At 39.6% G+C, this 22,656-nt stretch overlaps 1 protein-coding gene across 1 annotated transcript in view; it reads right to left on the bottom strand.

The window, feature by feature from the left end:
* TBX20 (T-box transcription factor 20) overlaps positions 1–20,148 on the bottom strand; it is a 43,111-nt gene extending 22,963 nt beyond the window's left edge. Inside the window, exons 1-5 of the mRNA NM_001192237.1 lie at positions 20,022–20,148; positions 16,424–16,682; positions 15,249–15,413; positions 11,191–11,299; positions 7,745–7,903 (exon numbers count right to left, since the gene is read on the bottom strand). Coding sequence (NP_001179166.1) covers positions 7,745–7,903; positions 11,191–11,299; positions 15,249–15,413; positions 16,424–16,682; positions 20,022–20,148 — 819 coding nt within the window. The remainder of the gene's footprint in view (positions 1–7,744; positions 7,904–11,190; positions 11,300–15,248; positions 15,414–16,423; positions 16,683–20,021) is intronic.
* Between the last annotated feature and the right edge of the window lie 2,508 nt (positions 20,149–22,656).

Raw genomic sequence — 22,656 nt, 5'->3', positions numbered from 1 at the left:
AGTTATAAGATTGATTCTTTGATATTAGTTTTTTTTCTTATACAAGTTATTTATTTTGATTTTCTAGCATATTTTATTTATTTATTTAAATTTTATTTTTAAGGACACTTGGCAATACCTCAGAAATTCTTATTTTTAGCCTATGACATTTACTCTAGAGCAGCCAAAAATAAAATTGCTAATTTTCCTTTTTAGCTTAGTTAATGGAAAATGGTAAACAGTGAAGAAAATAACCTAGATAAGTAAGAAACCTGTTCTTACTGGACAGCAACAGGACTTTAAGTGTGCATAGAAAGAAATATACAGGAACTTCTGAGGTTGTCCCTAATATATGGCCATCAATAGTTTGTAGAGAACCTCTCTCACACTCAGCCACCTCTTTAATTAAGGGCATGGATTTCTAAAGGGTGACTATTTAACTATTTTAACTATTCTTTTCAGACTAGGATTTAGTACTGAAGGTCAATTTTCAGGGCAAAGGCAAAAAATTTTGTCTGAAATAAATTATAAACATCTTATAAAGCCCAAGCAATCAATATATTCTTGGATTATAAATTATCAACAAGATTTCTGAATTCTCAAAGACAGGATTTTTTTCATCTCTTTCTACTGAATAATTATAAATGAAAATGTTTCAGATTTCTAAATTGCTTTATAGTTCATGAAAACACTTTCACAATAATTCATCAACAAAACTGAGAACATGCAGTTCCTAAAATTCCACGGAGCAGGCAAAGCGATACACAGCCGACCAGAAGTGGAAGTCATTTAAGTGTTACTAAAGAGGGTGGCACTACATCCACTGCAGTCAGTGACGTTAGGGGCGAACCAAACCCAGAAATTTTCAAACTGAAACTGTGAGGTACATGAATAAAGTTAAGGCTCCTTTCAAGTTTAGTTCCTACAAGCTCATTTATAAGATTAAAAAGTGAATGGATTTGCCAGTGGATAAAATTTTCTGAAGACAAAAGCAAATAATATCTGATGGAGAAACAATTTTGAACAAAGTCCTTTTGCAACCATCCCTCTAAAATGTGAACCAGCTCAGGAATTCCCTGGCAGTCCAGTGGGTAGGATTCAGTGCTTTCACTGCCAGGTCCTGGGTTCAATCTGTGGTCAGGGAACTAAGATCCTGCAAGCCATGCAGCACAGCAATAAATAAATGAAATACAATTTTAAAAAATGTGAACCACATCAAGCTTTCTTGAACCCAGGTCTCCCGCATTGTAGACAGACGCTTTACCGTCTGAACCACCAGGGAAGTCCTTCATAAACTAAAAGAATATAAAATATTATCTATATAATAACTAAAGACCTTCTAACCACTTTGTCCCTGAAAAGGATTTTGAGAATTGTATTTGTTGTTATTTGTATTTCCAAAAGGTAAAGACTATTAGCTTAGAATGTGATGATTGTGGAGTTACTATAGAGAGTAAATATTTTCAGTGTGTGTTGTCAGCTAATGTGTTACCATATCTAGTATTACCACCATAACTTTGAATGAGAAGTAAATCCAATTCAGCACAGGTTTTCAGATTTCTTTGGAATTTTCTTTCATTTATTAGAATTTTTCTCTTTCTATTATCTTTATAGTCTTTCTTTCATCATCCCCAAGAGCATCAATGGTAACTTTTCTACTTTATAGTTTGATATAATTTCAAACTGTAGCTTCAAGAACAGTATATACAGCTAGATTTACCAATTGGTTCAGCAGTGATTTAAACTTTAGTGTGCTAGTTAGAGAAGCATCTCAGGACATTAACCCAATATTTACTTTCTCTATGGGCCATGTTACCTAATTCCTGTTATCTAATAATTACTGTTGAAAGTTAGAGGATAAAAGCTGAATAGATCTCTTACTACCATTGTTTGGGGGCCCTGAACTAACCACTACAGTCTTGAACAGGCTTTATGAAGTACTGATTAGCAACAGAGGAACTGTGGGTTAAACTTCTTAATGAGCTCACTGTGGTATCACTAGACTCAATCTATCAGGGTGCCAACAATAAGTTCCCCAGAAATGTTTGTTGAACTTTGCTTCAAAAACAAGCAGTTAGAAATATGATTTCATGTTTACCAGTTATAGACTAAGTGAAATTCTTTTTAAGTTTATATAAAAAGCATTTCATTTTGTTTTGTATTTTCAGAAAAAGAAATTTTTAAATAGCAAAGTTTTAACATTCTAGTTAATCATACATTTTTAAAAGTTTAGGCACAGATTTTATCCCATAGATACTTAAATAAAAACCAGTAGCTAACAGAAATTCATTTTTGCAGATATAGTTTTACATCCCTTTATGAAATTTGGGAGAACTGAAAAAGTTATACATTTGAGAACTGATGAAAGAAAGGATCTGAGTTATATACAGTGATTTCAGTTGGACATCATTTTTGTAATATAAAATGCCTGCAGCTTGTAATGCCATTAAACAACGTCACCCATGTCAAAGGTAAAACTAAAAGAAGGATCCCAAAATAGTCAATTACTGAACATAATATGTATAGAACCCATGTGAAACTACCGAAATGTCTTTATGATTCAACAACAAATTTTTAAAATGCAGTGTTTTTCATTTTGTGAGGAAAAACAATTAGCAAGTAAGGACAGTAGTATGTGCTTAAGAAATCCTGCGGTTTCAAGTGTAGCTGCTGCTGCTGCTGCTAAGTCACTTCAGTTGTGTCCGACTCTGTGTGACCCCATAGACAGAAGCCCACCAGGCTCCCCCGTCCCTGGGGTTCTCCAGGCAAGAACACTGGAGTGGGTTGCCATTTCCTTCTCCAATGCATGAAAGTGAAAAGTGAAAGTGTCAGTCACTCAGTGTATCTGACTCTTTGTGACCCCATGGACTGTAACCCGCTAGGCTCCTCCATCCATAGAGTTTTCCAGGCAAGAATACTGGAGTGTAAAACAAACAAAAAAAGAATACTGGAGTGGGTTGCCATTCCCTTCTCCAGGGGATCTTCCAGACCCAGGGATTGAACCTGGGCCTCCTGCATTTCAGGCACATACTTTACCACTTGAGCCACCAGTGAAGCCCATTCCAGCAAAAATACACCCTTTTTTTTTTTTCTTTCATGTATTATCTTAAAAATATGGATCATAATGCATTTCCTAACCACAAAATTCACTTTTTCAACATCTCCTTTATCTATAGATAAGTGTATGCATAAATAGAGGGCAGATTTTTACACTGCCAGCTGCACCAAAGAGAAAGGGACTTTTTCCAATAGTTATTATTCCATATGATATCACTGGACTCTGAGTAGAGCTGGGGTTCCCAACCACAAGGTGAAATTGGCCCTCAGAGACCATTTCTCCAATTGTCAGGAAAAGATCTGTCCAAAGGCATTTAAAAATGAAACCTGACCTACACTTCAACTCTACAGCAATGGCTTGCCTGCTCAAAAACAATGTATGACCTTTAAATCTTAAATTATAAAATAGTTTGTTGAGAGTGTAATGTATTTAGCTTTAAACTAATAATGTAAAGAAATTCAATCATTTCCTCACAAAAACCAGAGGAAAAAAATAGCAAAAAATAGGGGAAAAAGTACCTTTTTCACTTCTTACAAATAAAACTACAAGACACCATAAATGAGAAGCTTTTTCACAAATTCTATTAGAAACTTTGATCTGGCTTTTAATAGATATGAAAGTAATGTCTATCCAAAGTTTAAAAGATATAAATATGATCTTAAGTGTGAAATTTTACATCTTTTCTTTATTTTCTATTATTTAGCCATGAAAAAATTATTTTATACTGTACTTAGAAGGCAATGGCACCCCACTCCAGTCCTCTTGCCTAAAAAGTCCCATGGGTGGAGGAGCCTGGTAGGCTGCCGTCCATGGGGTCGCTAAGAGTCGGACATGAGTGAGCGACTTCACTTTAACTTTTCACTTTCATGCATTGGAGAAGGAAATGGCAACCCACTCCAGTGTTCTTGCCTGGAGAATCCCAGGGACAGGGGAGCCTGGTGGGCTGCCGTCTTTGGGGTCACACACAGTCGGACCCGACTGAAGCGACTTAGCAGCAGCAGCAGCACATATTTAATTCCTATATATTTATTTTATGTTTATTATAGGTAAATCAGTAGACAAGCATGATATAGCAATGTTTATTTCTATGCTTCTACCTTTAAAGCCATAACCCCTAGCACAATGCCAGTGTGTGTGGGCGGGGGGGCGGGAGGGGGTGGCGGGATGTACATATACATACACACACACACACACACACACACACACACATGTGCACGCACGCGGCGTTGTGCTAGGTAGGGATTATGGCTTTAAAAGTAGAAGCACAGAAATAAACTCAGACCTGGCAGGATCTATTGAGAAAATCAGTTCTGATTTTAGTCATTTTTATTGTGGGTTATTTAGCAATGAAATGATATACTAATCATATCACTCACTACACTTAATGATGCAGTGAAAGCTAGATAGGCACTGGTAGGTGGATTTTTGAGCCCACTTATAATCTTGACTAGAAATAAACATTTCTCAAGAGGAGTAACTGGTTTTGGGATATGTGGTTATTAGAATCTTAACCTATTTTAACTAAGTATTTTCAAATTCAGTTTCGAAGCCCTTACACTGTCAGTGGTCACTTTCTTAATCCTCCATTCTAGCATGATGCTTTCAAAAAGTAGGAATTAACACCCAAAAGGAATTATCCCACTTACCAGATTTGGGCTAGTGTATTAGCCCATTAGCCCATTCTGAACCTCAGTTTCTTCATCCACAAAATGGATCTCATAGAGCCTTATTCAGGGGATTAGTATCAGAATTAAGTGATACATTATTAAAAATATATAGAGTTTTTTTTTTCTAAGTTAAAAGTAACATCCAAACCATGAACCTTTGGTGGATACTAGTTTAGGGGAAGGGGGTAGGAGTTATAAAGACATTTGTTGGTCTAACCTGAAATTTTTAATACGAACTCAGTTTTAAATGTGTTAAAAATATTGTGGTTACAAAATAATCTTATTGTCAGTCTGGGCTTGTAGAAGTACTTACAAGTAAAGTATCATGATGCATACAACTTAGTTTCAAATGATTGAGAGAAGGGGGAAAGTAGATACCTAAACAGAGGTTGAGAAATGGAGCAGGGAAGGTAAAGCAAACTGGAAAAATGTTAATTGTTGAATCTGGGTAGAGAGCACATGTGCTTCATTTTACTATTTGTTTAACTTTTGGATTTTGAAAATCTTCCAAATAAATGTTGACCAGGAACAAAAGAATTCAATGAGATAATGTCACTAAAGCATACAGCTCCTATTAGAAACAGCTAATGCCAGCGGATATTCTGTCAATTTAGAATGATTACCATCTTGTTACACTGACTGCTGTCAGTGTGAGGGGCTCCCTGCACATAGCAGGTAAGCAGTGAGCACAGGCTGAAAAGAAAAGAAATTAACAGAAAGAACTAAAACCCTTTAAAAACAATGTCTTGAATCCATCAGGGTCACAAGCTGAGAGGAAGTGAGGTTCTGCTTTCTTGGGGACACCAAGTGCCTAAGCTTAGAGGTTAAGAACACTGACATTTAACACCTAACCACCTGGATTTAAATCTATGATGGAAGCAGCAAGGTCTCATTGGATAAGTTATTTAACTCCATGCCTCAATTCTTTTGGCTATGAAATGTAACATAAAAATACTGTTGTTACTATCTCAAGATATCATTGTGAGGATTAAATAAGACAATGTATGTTAAATGGTGCTTTGCACATGGTAAGTACCCAAATATTAGCTAGTATTATAATCATGTAGATAATAGCCTCCTGTTCCATTTTCTGTGATATGAGAGGTCCTGCCAATATTTATTCAGGATTGTGCTTTTGCCAGTTAGACCAAATCTCAGATGTTATACTTAAAATTCCCTTAATTTTGTTCTGTCCGTAATTTTCACAGATAATTTTCATAAAAGCAATGAAGTTTTCACATGACAAATTTTTGTTTCATTCTCAAACATCAACAGGATCTCTTGTATTTCCCTAATAGCTCAGATGGTAAAGCATCCACCAGCAATGCAAGAATCCTGGGTTTGATCCTTGGGTTGGGAAGATACCTTGGAGAAGGAAATGGCAACCCACTCCAGTATTCTTGCCTGGAGAATTCCATGGACAGAGGAGCCTGGCAGCTATAGTCCATGCAGTTGCAAAGAGCTGGACACAACTGAGCAACTAACACACACACACACACACACACACACACACAGTGTTATATGAGTCTTTCCCTGGTAGCTCAGTAGGTAAAGAATGTGCCTTCAGTGCAGGAGATGTGGGCTCAATCCCTGCGCTGGGAAGATCCTCTGGAGAAGGAAATGGCAAACCACTCCAGTATCCTTGCCTGGAAAATCCTTTGGACAGAGGAGCCTGGTGGGTTGCAGTCCATGGGGTTGCAAAGAGTTGGACACAACTGAGTGACTAATACTTTATTTTTTCAATGTTTATAGTATAAAAAGCTACTAATTCAGTTAGTGTAAGTTGAATGAATGTTTCAGGAATCTTTTCTGAACCTGTGATATCTATATTACCTGGGTTCTCAAATAAATTGAAAATGGGATTGTTGATGTCAGTGTTCTAGATTCTAAGAAAAGTAGCATTAGTGTTTTAGGCCTCTGTGGGCTTCAGTCTATACCCAAATTTTTAGCTTGGGCATTCTCTGAAAGTTGCCACTCTTGTGTTATTTTAGGGATAATAAAAATGGTATAGTACTTTGCTTTCATTTAAAGATAAACAGTATGATAATATTCATACATTGATTTCATTATTTATACATTATTTCACTTTTTTTAATGCCATTAACTTTTAAAAATCCATATGGTGACAAATCCTCTTTGGACATTCCAGAGACAGTCTAATAGTCACAACATGCCTTTTTTTGATAGAGTGCCTTAGAGTTTCCAAAGGCATATTTATGCACAGCATCCCATTTGACCTTTACAGGAATTCCCTAAGATGGTCCAGTTCTTAGTCCCAGTTTACAGACAAAGAAAATGGCAGCCACAGTGATGAACTGAAGTCTACTCAAAGTCATATAGAAAGCCTTCAAGTTTATGCTGACTATGAAAGAAAAATGAGTTGGGAAGAATCTTAATAGCATCCAATCCTTAGCAACATTTTGATAATTATTTACCAACTTAGTCTAAGCCTTAGAAATGCATAAATTTTAAATATGATTTACAACAGAGTAGAAAATACAAAACTCAATATTATAAATTAGATATCTTGATGTTTAGATAATACAGTTTATTATCTAAAGAGGTATTTAAAATCATTCTACTATAATTATCTTAGCCTAATTTCAGCTGAATAAGTCTCACAAAATATCTAACAAATCAATAGTTTGGGTAGTTGGCTAGACTATGTGTGCTAATTTAGCAGAAAAACTGAACTTTAAAATTTTATGAAGTCGTGAGTATATGGTTATGTACATCATGAGGCCCTACCAAGAGGAGGTAAAGGAAACTGGTAAGAAGTCAGTTTGGGATAGGTTTTGGCAGGAGAATGGGCAGTAAACAGCTTGACTGGGAAAGTAAAGGTTCTAGGAAACACAGATCTTTAAAACACTGAGCTGCAGTCACTTAACATACTTGGAGGTCCTGGGGCTGATTCACCATAGCTTTCTTCAAAGTAAACTTCTGTTTTGAGTACTGGGATGGCCCTTCTCTCCAAGAAGATAAAAGCATCTCCTAAAACCTCATCTTTTTTGGCAAAAAAAATTGTGAAGGGTACACTCACCAGTTGATTCTGGTAGGCAGTGACCGCTGTAAAAACTGTTTCTGGAAAGATGAATGTTCTGAATTCTTCAGACTTCAGATTGAGTAATGAGGCTGTGTGGTCTTTCTTCTTAATGATGTGCACCCGTGGCTGGTACTTATGCATTGAGTTCAAAATTATCTACAACAAAGAATGGAAAGTACAGTACTGAATTTTAGGTTTTTATATTGCTAAACAGGCCCAATTACAATGAGGCAAAGAAAGAATCATAAAATCTACAGTTTCAAATGTAGTTTTAAGATTAAAATCTACCCTTTCCATTCTCCAGGCAAGTAATTTGTACATAATACTGCAGAGTCATCATTGTGAATCACATTTTACCAAAACAACTGCAAATAACACAGGTTGTTTCAAGTGTTCTTTCTAAAATTATAGAGGACAAAGTCATCTGGAGGATAGGTTTATTTTGAAAAAAATAGTTTTTGTTTTTTAGTCTGGTTAGACCAAAGGCAGTATGTCTCTAAATTTTCTAAAGTAAGAAATTACATATTCAAGGAAGCCAGATTGTTACTTGGCACAGTGGGGGTTTGGGGGTTTGGGTGGGTGGCGGATGGTAGGGAAATAAAAGGCAGTGAGGTGTGAGATGGACTTTGGTTGGAATACTGAATTGATACTTTCTTGCTCTTTTAATCTCGGGCCAAGTGATCTAACCTTTCTCACCCCATTTTCTTAAATCCAAAAGCATTTAAGTTTTAAACTCTCAGGAGTTGTGGTGAGAATCAGATGATGTAACTCTTGTAAATCACATAGCAAATAGGAAGTGCTCAGTAAATATAACTGTATCATCATCATCATCATCATGTCTGATAGCTTCACGGATTCCAACTTCCAGTTACCAACTAAATAGGAATGATAATGACAGCTGTCTTCCATTCTATAGCTAATAAAAGTTGCCCGATACTTAGAAACATACCCTTGTTTACAAAGGCACTATTTTTCATGTATCATTGAAATAAAATACAATTGCCATTATGAAATTTGAGCAACAAATTTACTTTCAGATATTAAAGATTTTCTACATCTCCCCCAACACCACACCCAGACAGCTACCTAAGTATACAAAATTGAGTATGTTTTTCTTGGGATAACAGGGCTCACATTGTATGCCCTTCACCCCAGGAGCCTAGCAGACAGCATGGCTCTCAGAGGAGGTGTTTGATACTTGCTGCGGCAGGACCAGGGCCAACAGCATGCAGTATTGTTGCTCTCTTGTTTCCTTGGCTAACTTGGGTGTGTGGGTGAATGTTAATGCTGGTTGACTTTAGGAGAGTTAACTACTAGTCACTGTGAGATAACTGATACAGAATCAATCTGTTTCTGTCCTGAGATATACACCAACAAAGTTACAGGGCATTAACTGGCATCTTTTTCTGATCCCAAATCTGAATAGGAATTACTAAAGCAAATGAGAGCTTAAAATGAATCAAAATAAACTTTAAAAACTTATCTCTTTGTATAATGCATTTATTCCAAGGAATTGAAGATATCTGTGCTCAGTCCTAAAACGAATAAACTTGAAGTGACAAAGCCAAACATTTGCCTCCTGAAACTGGTATAAGAAAAACCTGAGCATTCAGTACATGTTCTACTAAGAAGACAGGAGTTTTCAAATCACATACGCACACACATATATACACACTGGAAAAAGCCCTAAGCTTTAAATAAGGTCCCCTCTTCCTTATTTATACCAGCCCTAGGTTAATTTCCTTTAGGAAAGGGTATTGACTCTGACAGACTATCAGGCAGATAGTCTGACAGACTCAGGTATCTGACAGACTCAGACCCGAGACTGAGTCTCAGACCCCAGGGCTTCTTGAACCTCTGCTCAGGCTTTCATGGATTTAAGAAACATGGATAGAAATGTAGACTTTATTTCATTGGAGAAATAAATTCCTGGAAATAAGAAATTTTCCTATTATAAAACCAAAAATGTATCTGTAAAGGGGGGCTTCTTCAGGGCTGATTCAGAGAACTTGTCTAAACAACACAAGATCTAAAAAATTTCCTTGTAGTTTTCAGAACATACTGTTTCTGTTGAAAAAGAGATATATTAAATAATAAAATTTTAAAGCCAAAATGGATATTAGCAATCATCTAAGATTTAGGCAAACAATTTGTCACGGTCTGATCTTGGCATTATCAGACTAGAACCCAGAGCTCCTGAAGTATGGCTTAGTGCTATTCCTCTCCATGACACTGATGCTGAAAGGAAAACACACCAATTCTGGACAACTGAGTTGTAGGTTAACCTAGTTACTCTGACTTGGTCAGGATAAACAAGGTCTCCTGTGGGCATATGGATGGTGGCAGTGCCTGAAGTGATTTACTTGGTTTTACGTTCAATCCAATTTTTTGAAACCATGTCTAGAGCTCTCTAATTTATTATCTATGTATATGTAACCAATTTTTTTGAAAAGTTTTGAGACTCTTCTTCTAAATTGCATGGATCCAATAAAAATTAAAACCTTAAGTAACAAGAGCCTTAATAAAAGGGATAAGAGAGAGAATAATTATATCAGAATATCTAAGCCAAGGAGAGAAATTATGAAAATACCAACTTGCTTTCTGGCAAACAGGGCAAAGAAAAAAAAAAGAAAAGAAACAGTATTCTCATCAAAAAGAAGCATACATGTCTGTCTGAAGTTTCCTTAGCATAAAATCTAAAACACTTTTTAAAATGTAAATCTTTACTTAAGCGCATGAAATAACATCACAGATAGTTCCTTAAAAAGCATTCTTAGCAATTGTGTAAAAGCCTGTGTCAACGGCTGTTCTATTAAATGTTGATAGGAGCTCAGAATTCCAGTTTCTCTTTTCTCCACATTTGATGAATTCCTTATTGATATATAAAATCAAATAATTTTGTTTTTAACTGCAAGACTTCTCTGTGTTCTAATACTCATAAGATTCACTACAGAAGAGATATGTAATGAGCGAACAGCACTTTTCCAAATGTATTTGTACGTAAAACCCTTTGGTCCCATTGTATCTCACAAGAATGTATTCTGCAGAACATACTTTGGGAAACCACCATAGGAGGTCTCAGCCCCATTCCCTTTATGCTGTGTTATCTATCACTGATAGAAATTAAATATTTAATCCAAGAATGGGCTGTAGTAACCTCCAAAATGCACATTCCCTTTGTTTAGTTGGCACAGGTGGTAAAGCATTTGCAGAAGTGGGATTACACGGTGCCAAAGGTCCCTGACCCTCTTACATAGAAATGGCATACAGCATCTCTGTATGTATCAGGGTTCCCCAAAGAACACAAGAATGTTCTCACAGAATGACTCAGAGCTGGAAGGTTGGAGGGGAAAAGGGAGAAAAGGAAGAGACTTCAACAGAGAAAGTTTCACGTGTCTTCTCCATCTTACCCCGGGAATCCGCGTAGTCCCAGCACTACTTACATGGCCATGTTGATCCAGTTCATTGTTTGTGAGTTTCACCTTTTCAAAAGACACCATCTGTTTGAGTAGCTGCTCGCCAGTAAAAGGAGAGTCTGGATGTACATACAACCTAAGAAAATTATGACAGAATTTTATTGAGACATTTTTAAAAAATCTCACTGTGGGTTTTAAAATATCCTGATTCTAAAGGAACACAGAAATCTCATATAAATGGTGAATTTTTATTTGCCTCATTTAATCTCAAATTTAATAATATAGCAATGCCAAAATGATGCTAAAACATACAAATGTGTTTCTTTGTGTACCAATGATTTTAAAGGGGTAATACTTAATACATTTTCTATTATTGATTTTCAAGGGATAATACTTAATACCTTTTGTATTATTTACTGAGCAAGTTGTTTTTTTAAAGGTTTTTTTTTTTTTTTTCCATCTAATTAATCAACTACTGGTCTGCTTCTGTCAAATATAAAATTCAATTGTAGATATTTTCAAAGCAAAGTCTAGGTTATAGTAATTGCATAATGAGCTCCTAGTATAAACATTGCTAAAAAGCAGTGAAGACAAATAATTTAAAAGAGGAAACAATTCTAGAGAATCTATCCATTTAAACTCGAAGGTGGCTCAGGTTAAAGTTTGTTTTCTTTATAAGCATGACAGTGCCTAATGCAGTGACTCGGGGAACTTTTAATAGATCACATAGTCTATTTGCTTCTCCTGGTACCTTAATATTATTTCTTTCATCATTACCTAGTTAAGTGCTCGCTAATGAGAGTGAACACAAGCTGGGTAAGCTTCAAATTATTTAGTGTATTTATCTGCAAATAGCCTAAGCACTCCCCCCTCCCCCCAAAAAAGCTTTGATGGGGGAAAAATGTACTTATCAGGTATTTGTCTTTTATTGATCAGCTGCTATGTTTTTGGCTAGCTTTTACCTACTGACAGTTAAATGCAAGTCATTTGCTTTACCTGCAAAGCTTTAAACTAAGTACAACTCTTTGTGAATCACAATCCTAATATCCACTTAACATAAGCTTTTCTGAAGTCGTGGGAGATTATAGATCTAATAACAGGGGAAGGAAATGTCCTTGATTTAATGGGATAAATTCCTTTATCCATGCCACAGGTTATTTATATTTATATTTTGTATAGAATCTTTGTAACTACCATTAAACATACATATTATGGAGGGAACAAAGGAAAGGAAAAAAGTTAAAAAACAAACAAACAAAAAACCTTTCCTAACAATATTCGTGTAAAGAACAAGAAGTCTATGCCATGGTTTGTCACACAGAGGACTAACAATAGAAGAATTGGGATCGCAGGCTTCAACTCACAAAGCCCACCAGAATCTAAGCACAAAAAGGCCAACAGTACCAAAGATTCTTACCACACCCACACAAGGACTTTAAAGGTTTTAGGTATTTGTCTGCCTGAATAATTTTTTAAAGGAGTGCTCAGAATTGCCTTTCAGTTGAAGTATTCTTCAATGACACAACCATAATATTAAATAGCTTTTCAAATATCACCCTTCTAAGGCTATTACTCTATATATACAGTTGTTTTACTAATAAGCACCACACCCTGATTAGAAAAGACACTGATGCTGGGAAAAATTGAAGGCAGGAGGAGAAGGAGATGACAGAGGACAAGATGGTTGGATGGCATCACCGACGCAATGGACATGAGTTTGAGCAAGCTCTAGAAGATGATGAAGGAAGGGAAGCCTGGTGTGCTGCAGTCCATAGGGTCACAAAGAGCCAGACAGGTCTGAGGGCCTGAGCAACAACAACCACATCCTACCCACTCCTCCAAAAAGGACTAAAAGTATTTAGTCCTAAAAGTTGGTGAGATGGTCCCTTTTTATGTATCAATTTAACACATATAAGATTAATAAATATTAATTTATTTAAATATCAACTTTTTTAAAAAAGGAAATGTCCTATGAAATTTATTTCATAAATTTATTTATGAAAATAAAACATTATTTAGGTTATATACAATGTCTTGCCCATTACTATGATCAAATGATACTGTCAAGCATCATTTCTTCTGATTAGAAACAACTGACTGATGAATTTTAGTCTAAAATAAAGTCTTTCAAAGAGCTAGAATTGCAAGGAATTTCTACCATAAGTACAAAAATGATCACCTCCCAAATTCTTTACCTTTCCCATATGTAGCTAGAAATCATAGCACTGTCTTTTAATAGCAATAAAAAATAGTTGCTTGTATAATCTAGAATATTTCTATCCTATAAGGCACAAACATTTTAATCTAATATCAATATAAATAAACTGAACTAGGATGAACGAAAAAGCATACAGGAAGCCCCGCTTCTCTCAAGTCTCGTGGGACTTAAAATTCCAGCAATAGCTTAAACATGCTTCAGTTAAGATAGTGTATTGGTACATGCTTTCTTTTTCCAGCCAGAACAGATTAGTAACATAAACAAGGCATGTCATATTCCCAACTGGCCTAAACCAGTTCCCCATACCTTTAGATAGGAGGAAAATGTATGCTAAATAAGAGTGATTAACTTCTTAGAGGAAAGACTTAGGGAAAAAAAAGAAAAGGGGTGGGAGAGGCTGCTTGTAAAAATGGTTAGGAATCTGCTAAATTACTCCGCTCTCTGTCTCCTTTCTTCCTCTCTCTCTTTCCCCTTTAAAAAAAATTGTAAATATTGGAAAGAAGCTCTAGATTAGTGTGAACTGGCTAGTTAATAGGAAATAGTAGAGAATACTAGTTATATTTATTTAAATATCTATTGTAAATTTGTCATTTACAGTCACTCAAAATGAGTGTCATTAAAATTTTTTTTAGTCCTGATTGTTATTTAATATATCGATTTGGAAAGGCTGGGATCCTTCCTAGTCTCTTGTGGGAATGGAAAACTCAGAGAGGCTCCTTTTAATCTCTAGTGTATTTAACAGACTGTAAGCTTAATAATGTGATCGACTACTAAGTAAGCTTAATATTCCATTTGAACTGTATGTGTAAATTATCTGTGTTGATTCTGTGCCTTGACTTAAGACTCCAAACTATATACTTAGAAAGAACCATACTTTGAACCATAACATCAAAGTCCCTAAACCCGTACATTTAAATAAATTCTTAGCCTTGATATGAACTGCTTATCAATTATAAAAATTACATAGTCATAAAACAACTTTAAAGCTGTAAGTTTTGGTTTTAGAGCCCTAAATGTATAATCAGCTATGTAAATGTGAAGTGTAAAATGTAAAGATTCATTGTTTGTATTAAAGAGTGACTGTTAGATTTCTGTTCTTCAGCTAGTCATAGTCACATAAAGTAAAAGTACCGTTTTCTTCCCTTCAGAATGCTCATTTGGGCAAAGCAGCAGCAATAAAGGTTTGCATGTGATTTGTTAAACAGGGTTCTCCTGGAAAAATATCACCAATGACTAGCACAAAAATGGACATGTTTTGTTTGGGTCATTACCTAACATATTAATTGAATAATTTTTCAGTAAAAGTATATTAACCTGATGTTGAATTACATTTATCCACTAATTATGGAGAGGGGGGAAAAAAGAGTTTGTTTTTCATACTTAAACATCTCTGAGCCTTTTACTAGTCAAAAAAACCCCACATTTACCAAAATGATGTTTACTATATGAAGTTATAACCACACTATGACAAATACCTACTAAAAGCTACAAATGTACTAAAATGCACACTTTTAAAAAGAATTTTAGGGCAGTCACTTCATCAGTAGGTTTATTCTGTTGGGTGTTAGCCAAATAGAAATGAGGGGTGTCATATGAAATGGGTCCAGATTTCTAACAAATATTCCAATTGAAATTTAAGAAAAACTTTGAAATGAATTATGAAGAAAGATAAAATTAAAAGCAGTGTTCTGAGTACAAACTCTGCCTTTCTCAGAGACTAATCCATATTTTGTATAGTTAATCCTGGAGTGCCTGGGCTTGGAACGCTTTCTTACCAGAACTCACGGCTTTAAAAACAGACCTGCTGAAAATTCAAACAGCCAGGGCAGGAGACATTTTGCTTGGCTGAAAATCTGGAGACACAAACCTGGCTGGCAGTGGAGGGTCCGCTTTGCCAGCCACCAGCCAGGAGGACCGGTGGTAGGCATAGCGGTACCTCTTGTTGTCCACAGGGACGATGTCCATCAGGACTATGTACTTGGCCTCAGAATCCACACCGGAAAAGGACACACGGATGGTAGGAAACATCCTCCTGACACAGTGAGACAAAGAGAATCACCAGAATTAGAGAGGAAGAGAGGTCCCTTCCCTCTCTACCCAGCCCCCAAACTCTTTGTTTCCTGCAAAGCCACAGAGACGTGAATACAGAGACTGACCTTCTCCCAAGCCTAGATAATCTTAAGTGTCATCTCTACAGGAGTCCTCATTAATACCCAAAGGTCTGCAATTAGGGAAAATCCTGTGCTATATCATCAAGCCCATTAGGCTCTGAAGCGAAGTCTCCAGAGCAGAGAGAGTCCTGTAACCTCCTTATGTTGCAGGGAGAAAACTCACCCCTGCCTTAGTAGAAAGCCAGAGCGGAGTTCTCAGGTTGGTTTTCTTTTTGGGAGATTCTGAGAGGGTGCATCCCAGAGACCTGAGAGCTGGAGCAGTCAGGCGCCAAGGGGCCACCGATCCCTAACCCTTAGCCCCAGTCCCAGGAACTGCCTTCCTGCCTTCCCTGAATCAGCCCCGACTCGACTTCGGCGTCGAGGGGCCCCGCACCAGAGCTCCTTCCTACCAGGAGTGTGGTCATTTCAAATTTCATTCCATCTCCCTGATTTTAATTTTAGTTTTTAATGGGAGCTTCTGCAAATAAAAGGAAGATAAAAAGGTGATAAAAAGGAAGCCATCTGCCTCCCTCACAACATGGAGCAGCTCACCTTGCACCGCAGCAGGCACAAGTCGAGTTCCTGCTTCCCTCCAGATGCAAACTCAGCACCCAAAAGACACAACAGGCTGCAGGGAGGAAGAGAGCCCAGTCTCTTGCCCTTAGGGTGGGGGTAGGGCTTCCTATAGCCAGATCCCAAGAAAGCAAATGCCTGGACATCTGTCTCAGTAGGTCTTACCAAAAGCAAGTCAATGGAAGGAAACCCTCCTTGAGCAAAGCTTCCTCTTCAAGCTCAGTACTGGCAGTTTCACCCAGCTCCTGGAGACTTCCTATGCCGCACAGGGCACCGTTCCCTCCTCCCCACTCCTCAGCCCACAAGGCCCTCCTGCTACCTGCCAGACTTGGTGATGATCATCTCCGTGCCTAACTCATGGAATTTGTCCCAGAGCTCCTTGGTCTCCAGGCTGCAGGCAATTTTGGCCATTTCCTCGCTGGGGATGATGGGGGTGGTGGGGATCAGTGGCTCAGTGCACAGAGAGGAGGAGGAGGGGCTGCTGCTGCCCGCACCGCTGCCACCAAACTCCCCGTGAGCATCTAGGCTGGTCAGCTCTCCCAGGGGCTGAGTGCAGGAAGACTTCTCAACAAATTGTTCTGCAGGCAAAAAGAATTGAGAATGATAGCTAATCCTGTCAATCAGAGATATAAGAAGGACAGCAGCACAACTAAAATAGGTACCTAGATTTGACTTTGGAAAGTTACGCTCAGGATGTCCAGGAGGGCAGTGAAGACCATTCACTATACAAACCAAGCCTGAGAGTCCTGTGGAGTGGCATGGCTCCTGCTTGCTTGCTTGCTGAACCAAATGAATGAGTTCTAGGACCAGTTCTTGTTACCATTACTTGAAACCCATTTTGGAGAGGAAAAAATGTGAGGAGTGGATAATGGGGACGACAATGATCATAAAGAATTAAAAACAAATATTCCTGTTGTTATCCCTCCACATTCTTCTCAGTTTGTGGGTCCTGGTACCAGTTCTTCCTCTCTGACAAAGAGGAGACACTTTTTCCACGGAGATCAAAGCAGCAAAAATATCAGTTCCTTCCTCACTTTGAGAGGAACCTCCCTTCCCTCCTGAAGCCCTCTCCCCATGAGAGAAAATGAAAAGGGGGTATGGTTTGCTGTGGTGTTGGGAATGTGTTTTTTTTTTTTAAATTAAGTCACTTCACTTCTTTGCCCAGTTCTCAGTTTCCCAGACTTTCAAATGTTAGATTGGAACATTTTTATAATTTCCCTCCCAGTCTGAGAGATCTTATGAAAGACTAACATATTGCTTGTTAAATCACGGGAGTACGCTCTCCGATTTTTTGGACTTGGCTTGAAACAATTACTTGAGGGACAATGTGTGTATTTTCTCTCTCTCAAAAAATGTTCTGTGAGGAAAAGAACCCCAAACCCAGACTAGCAGAGTGTTAAAGTAGGAAGAACAGTTTTCCATCAACCATCAGGCTGGAATACCACTGCCTATGAACCAAACATTCTCCTCCACAGCTGATAAGGGCCTGGGACTACACCAGTCACTTTGATGGAATACAGGAGGAGTTTTGTAATTGGCCCAATTATCTTGCGTCCCTTAAAAAAGAAACTACTTGAATCGACAATGTGAAACTGAACTCCAAAACAACTCTGTTCTAAGTGCCTTCAAGGAATTGAAACAAGTTCTAAGTACACACACACACACACACACACACACACACACACAATGTTTTATTTCTCTTTGACTTGGGGCAGGCAAGCAAGAGGTAGAGAATTTTAACCTTCTCTTACAATAATCAACTCACGGAAAAAATTTTAAATAGGAATAATCAAATTAATGATCATATCCTTGTTTTCAAATTCAAAGAGAACCATGCGATCACAAAATTATATTTTCTACTAATATTTTCAGAAACACATTCACATAACATCTTTATAGAGAATTAATAAGTAGCCTTAAAATTTTTCTGACAATTGAAAAAGGCAAATTCCCTAAGCTCCAAACTAACCAGTGTGTCAGGATTGGGAAATGGAAGAAAAAAATGATACAGAAATGTTCTGACACAATATTTTATGTCAGTTATATCTCAATTTTAAAAAATTTAATGACTTAGTTGTCTGAGGTGGTTCTTTTGAATAGACCTAATGTGTTTGAATGAGCAGTCATGAGACACCTCTGACTCCCACCCTACAGTTTCTTTAGCATCTGGCTAGTGTTGCATTCTCTCTTAATAGGTATTTCACGTGCTGGAGTCCTTGGATTATAGTCAGTTAATAGTGCTCTGTTGAACTGGCCCTAGAAAGGGACTAAGATGCCTTCAGGTTCTTTCAGAGCCTGTCTCAAAAGCCCCAGGGCAGGAAGGATGCTCATTTTACAGACTGGAATGAAGTGGGGGTGCTTTGAGCTGTGAATGGTTTTATAGTTTAGAATTCAGAGGAAGGTGTTTTTTTCCCCCTCAGGAAAGTAGAGAAGGAAGCAATGTTGAAACGACAGGAGAGCTGAGGCTAACATGTTTCCCAGTCTACTGTACATCTATCAGGAATTTTAACCTGAAATTCTCTTTTCCTGCTAGCTGCCAAACAGTAATGGGGGCATTTATTTATAAAGAATTTGGAGGCCTCCTAAATAGGAGTGGATAATGTTGGGAAGGGCCACAAAGTTAACTTTGAAATTGGTGGTGAATTTTTTTCTGCACAGTTGGAGTTTATCTGATTGGTTATTTCCATTTCTTTGGCAGGTTTACATTTACACGGGAGGTTAGATGGGAAGAACCAGGGAAAGGGAGTGAAAACCATGGAGGAGAGACTTTTTGACATGTTTTCTGCAGATCTTCCCGTTTCCTTTGCCTTGGTTCTAAGTTTCTGCAGGGATTGTAGCTCTCTCTTCTCTCTGCAGAGGCCCCTTATTTTTCTTCTCTAACATTTCATCTTCCATATTATTATTGTGTTTCAAGGTGTGAGATGTTAAAATGTTGAGAAAGGACAGGGAGAAGAAAAAAATTGAATTTAAAAAGTTAAAAAAAAATTAGCCTGTTTACTTGATGCTTTTCACTGTTTTAGGGCAACCAGATGATCAGGATGTGAACTAATTATTACCCAGGGACCCAGAAGGTGATGATGAGAACACTTCTTTCTCCCAGTTGTGAAGGGACTTGAAACACATCTCCAGCAGTTTCTTTCTCACACTTTTCACTCGTGCTAAGGGGAGTATAGTCACTTTTCTCCCTTTTCTCTGAGCATAGTGTCTTCTATAAATGGTAAAGGTTGTTAAATAAACAGTATAGCTAAAAGTTGAAGAATCTGGGAAATGGTTACTGGCTAATGTTTTTGCCAACCTCCACTGAAAGTGACAGCAGCTATGAAATGTCTTACTGATATATCTGGAGCTTCTCTGAAGAAAATGGTTCATTCCGCTAGAAGTGGCTTATTCTACAGCACCTGACAGGGGTCTTAAGGAGCTGACTTTGTGTAATCTATTCAAGTCAGGGAAAAACAAAATTAAACGTGTTTCTTGTGAAGTGACAGTCTCCTTGGTTGCAAATGCACAAGCAGGTGTTAGATGCATCATAAATTCTGTCGAGTCTTAAAAAGGGGCTCTTATCATTATTCATCTCTAAATCTTTTACCTCAAAAATGTTACAGACACACACACACACCCCGGATGTTCAACCTGACAAAAGGATTCTAGACAAATCGTAAGGAAAGCGACATATGAGGTATGAAACTGGTTGCATATAACAACACTGTGAAGCCCCCAAAGAATCTGGGTCTAAGAGGAAAAAAAAAAAAAAAATTTCCCACCCGCAACGTACAGCCCGCGGGTCAGAGCTGCCGCGCGAGCCGGAAAAGGTGGCCACCCTCAAGAGCGTCATGCAGCTAGGGGACAGAAAGACAAACAAATGTGCAGCTCCCCCCGCCATGCCTGCCCATCCCCGACAGTCTAGCAGCCCGACTTACCCAGTGGTTTGATGGTGTTCTCCGTGGCTTCCTTCTCTTTGGAGCCGCCGCTAGACATCAGCGCGGCGATGGAGAAGGCGTTGGCCCTGGAAGAAAGCTGGGGCTTGGGCGATGCCGTGAACTCCATGGCCCCCAGTGTGCGGTCCTGGCCAGGGACCGGGCCTGCCGAACTGCTGTCCAGCTTCCCCCAAAGAGACAAAGACCGAAACACAGCGCAAAGTTTCCAAGTGCAGCCAGAGGGGAGCCAGGGACTCTAGATGAGTCAGCCCCAACCTCCCAAGAGCTCCACACCGGTGTCTCCTTTCCCCCACCGCAAGAGTCTTTAGCCGCTGAGACTTCGAACTAGCCAGAGAGTACCAACTGCGGGCTCAACCGGGTGTGCAAGTACCGGGACGCTCCGCAGGGGCACAGGCTGCGCCGCCGGAAGCTGGAGACTAGCATGAGCTGCGCAAAGCCCAGAGGTCCTGCAGCACCCGCTCCACGTCTTTCCTCCCTCCCCACTCTGGGGACAGTCGGAGCGGCTCAGAGTCGCTGAAAGGGGGCGGATGCCTGGGAGCCTGAGCGTAGCCGTGCGAGCGCGGCGGGGCGCGGAGGACACTGCGCCCTGGAACTAGAAGCCCTGCGCCTTAATTTGCTGGCAGCGGCGATCCCGGCGGCCCGCAGCCAGTCAGCGCTGCCACACGTCACCGCTTCCTGATTCCGCCGCCGGGGGCGGGGCCGCGGGCCGGGTGGGGAGGGTGCGCCCGGGGCGCGGTGCCCGTGTGGCCTTACTCACAGCCCGGTGGAACCTGGCATCCGTTCGGGGAATGCGGTGCCACCACCAGGCTAGTGCAGCGACCGCGGATGCAGCCCGTTAGGTCTCGCAGTTCCGGAGTGGGAGGGAGGTGCTCGCTGTCGGGAGGGGGCATTTTTGTCTCGCCTTAAGACATGGGATCCTAGGAGTAGCCCACTGCAGGAATCTAGACCAGAGGAAGCCTCGGGGAGTTCTTGATTCTCCCATTCTTTTTCTTACTGGTAATCAAAGTTCCAAAAGAAAGTTGGAAAGTGCTAGAAGTAGGACAGAAACTGGCGCCGCAGAGTCGGCGCCAACGGGATAGATCCCATTTGCCGGGCAGTGTGAAGGGCTGGATCCCAGAACCCGATGAGCTTCAGAATCTGACTGCTAGACAATGGGTCTGGAGAGAAGCAGCGTTGAGAACGCGCTAAGAGTGGGCTGTAAGCATTTGGCAAAGGATGCTCTCAGAACCATGGCTGCTTCTGCACATTGGTGCGCCTCTCATTCGGGGTTCTATTCCCAAAAGGGACTCGAAAATTGGGCCTTGACGGAAGGGAAGGTGAGGGGCGGTCGACGTGCTGGTGGCGCGGCACCATGCGGGGACCCTGCGACGCGCAGTGGGAGAGTGTGAGCCCCGCAGCTCCCGGGCTTGGCGGACGCCGAGCCGTCTTCACAAACTCGGACTTCCCACGGCCTTGTGGGGGTCGTCTTGTTGGCCTTGGTAAGCTTGAATAACTCAAATTCTCCAAATTCGCGGGGTAATCCGCTTCACTCGGAGCCGTGTAAACTCAGGCTGACACACACACTCAAGCTGTACATGTAAATATTTGCGCTCCTTTCCAGTCGGTCTGGCGATTAGGAGCCTCTTGGTAGGTCTTTAAATAAAGAAAAAGAAGAAAGAGAAGACGGAAAACAGCCCCCCATTTCTCACCCCCACATTTTCCTCTCTCCATGGCACAGACATTCTCCACCCCTTGAAATAAACTTATGAGGGAAAAAAGCTGAAACTCAAAAGTTGAAATCAGCCATGTAAGTAACATGATGACAGGTGGAGGACTTGTGAGTTAAGCCTGTCTTGTCACCATATGTCAATAGTTTCTAACAACAAACTGTATAACAGTGACTAAGGAACAATTTTGAAATATCTCTGTGTACAGAGTGTAAATTTGGGGGAAATTCGTAAAACTATAGATTTTTGTGCTGGAAACGATTTATACTGTCTAGCCCCTGTCCATTTGCTTTTGACAGTGAGAAATCGAGTCTGGCTAGCAGGGTGATGCATCTCCCCTAAAATCGACCCAGCCAGCTAGAGGCACAGGACCTGCACTCCAGGCAGAGATCTTGATCACACCCCAGCTCTGCAGCTGTGCTTGGTTTCTTCCTATGGGAGATCCATAGTAAAGTAACGCTGGTTGAGAATGCTTTCAGCTTAAACCTTAGTAAGAATAGAGGCAGCACCACTTCATGTGCCTGAAGATTCGTTTCTATTCTTGAGTCTCTGGTCCTTTGCTGTTTTTGGACAACCCAGACCCTTGGATTAATAAATCTTCCCCCCAGCAGGCAAACACAATCCACCTCAATCAATGCAACTGTGACATTTCCCTTGTTTAAACGTAAGGCGCACAAGCTTGTTCCTGTCCTGTCTCAAATGCTTAGGGTTTGGCCAGGAAGGAAGATTTCTGTCAAGAGCGGTTGTCTTTTTTTCTGCGGTGTGGGGGGGAGGGTTGGTGTGTGGGGGGTGTGGCATTGTTTGTTGGGATGAGCCATGGCTTAGTCAGTCTAGAATTTTACGCTTCAATTGAGCATCGAAAATCTTATTTGCTGGTTTTAGTTTTCCAAGACCTTATTGTGAAATTATAC

The sequence above is a fragment of the Bos taurus genome, chromosome 4, assembly GCF_002263795.3.
Source record: "Bos taurus isolate L1 Dominette 01449 registration number 42190680 breed Hereford chromosome 4, ARS-UCD2.0, whole genome shotgun sequence".
In the NCBI taxonomy this organism is placed as follows: Eukaryota; Metazoa; Chordata; class Mammalia; order Artiodactyla; family Bovidae; genus Bos; species Bos taurus.
This window is presented reverse-complemented; position numbering and strand designations above follow the sequence as displayed.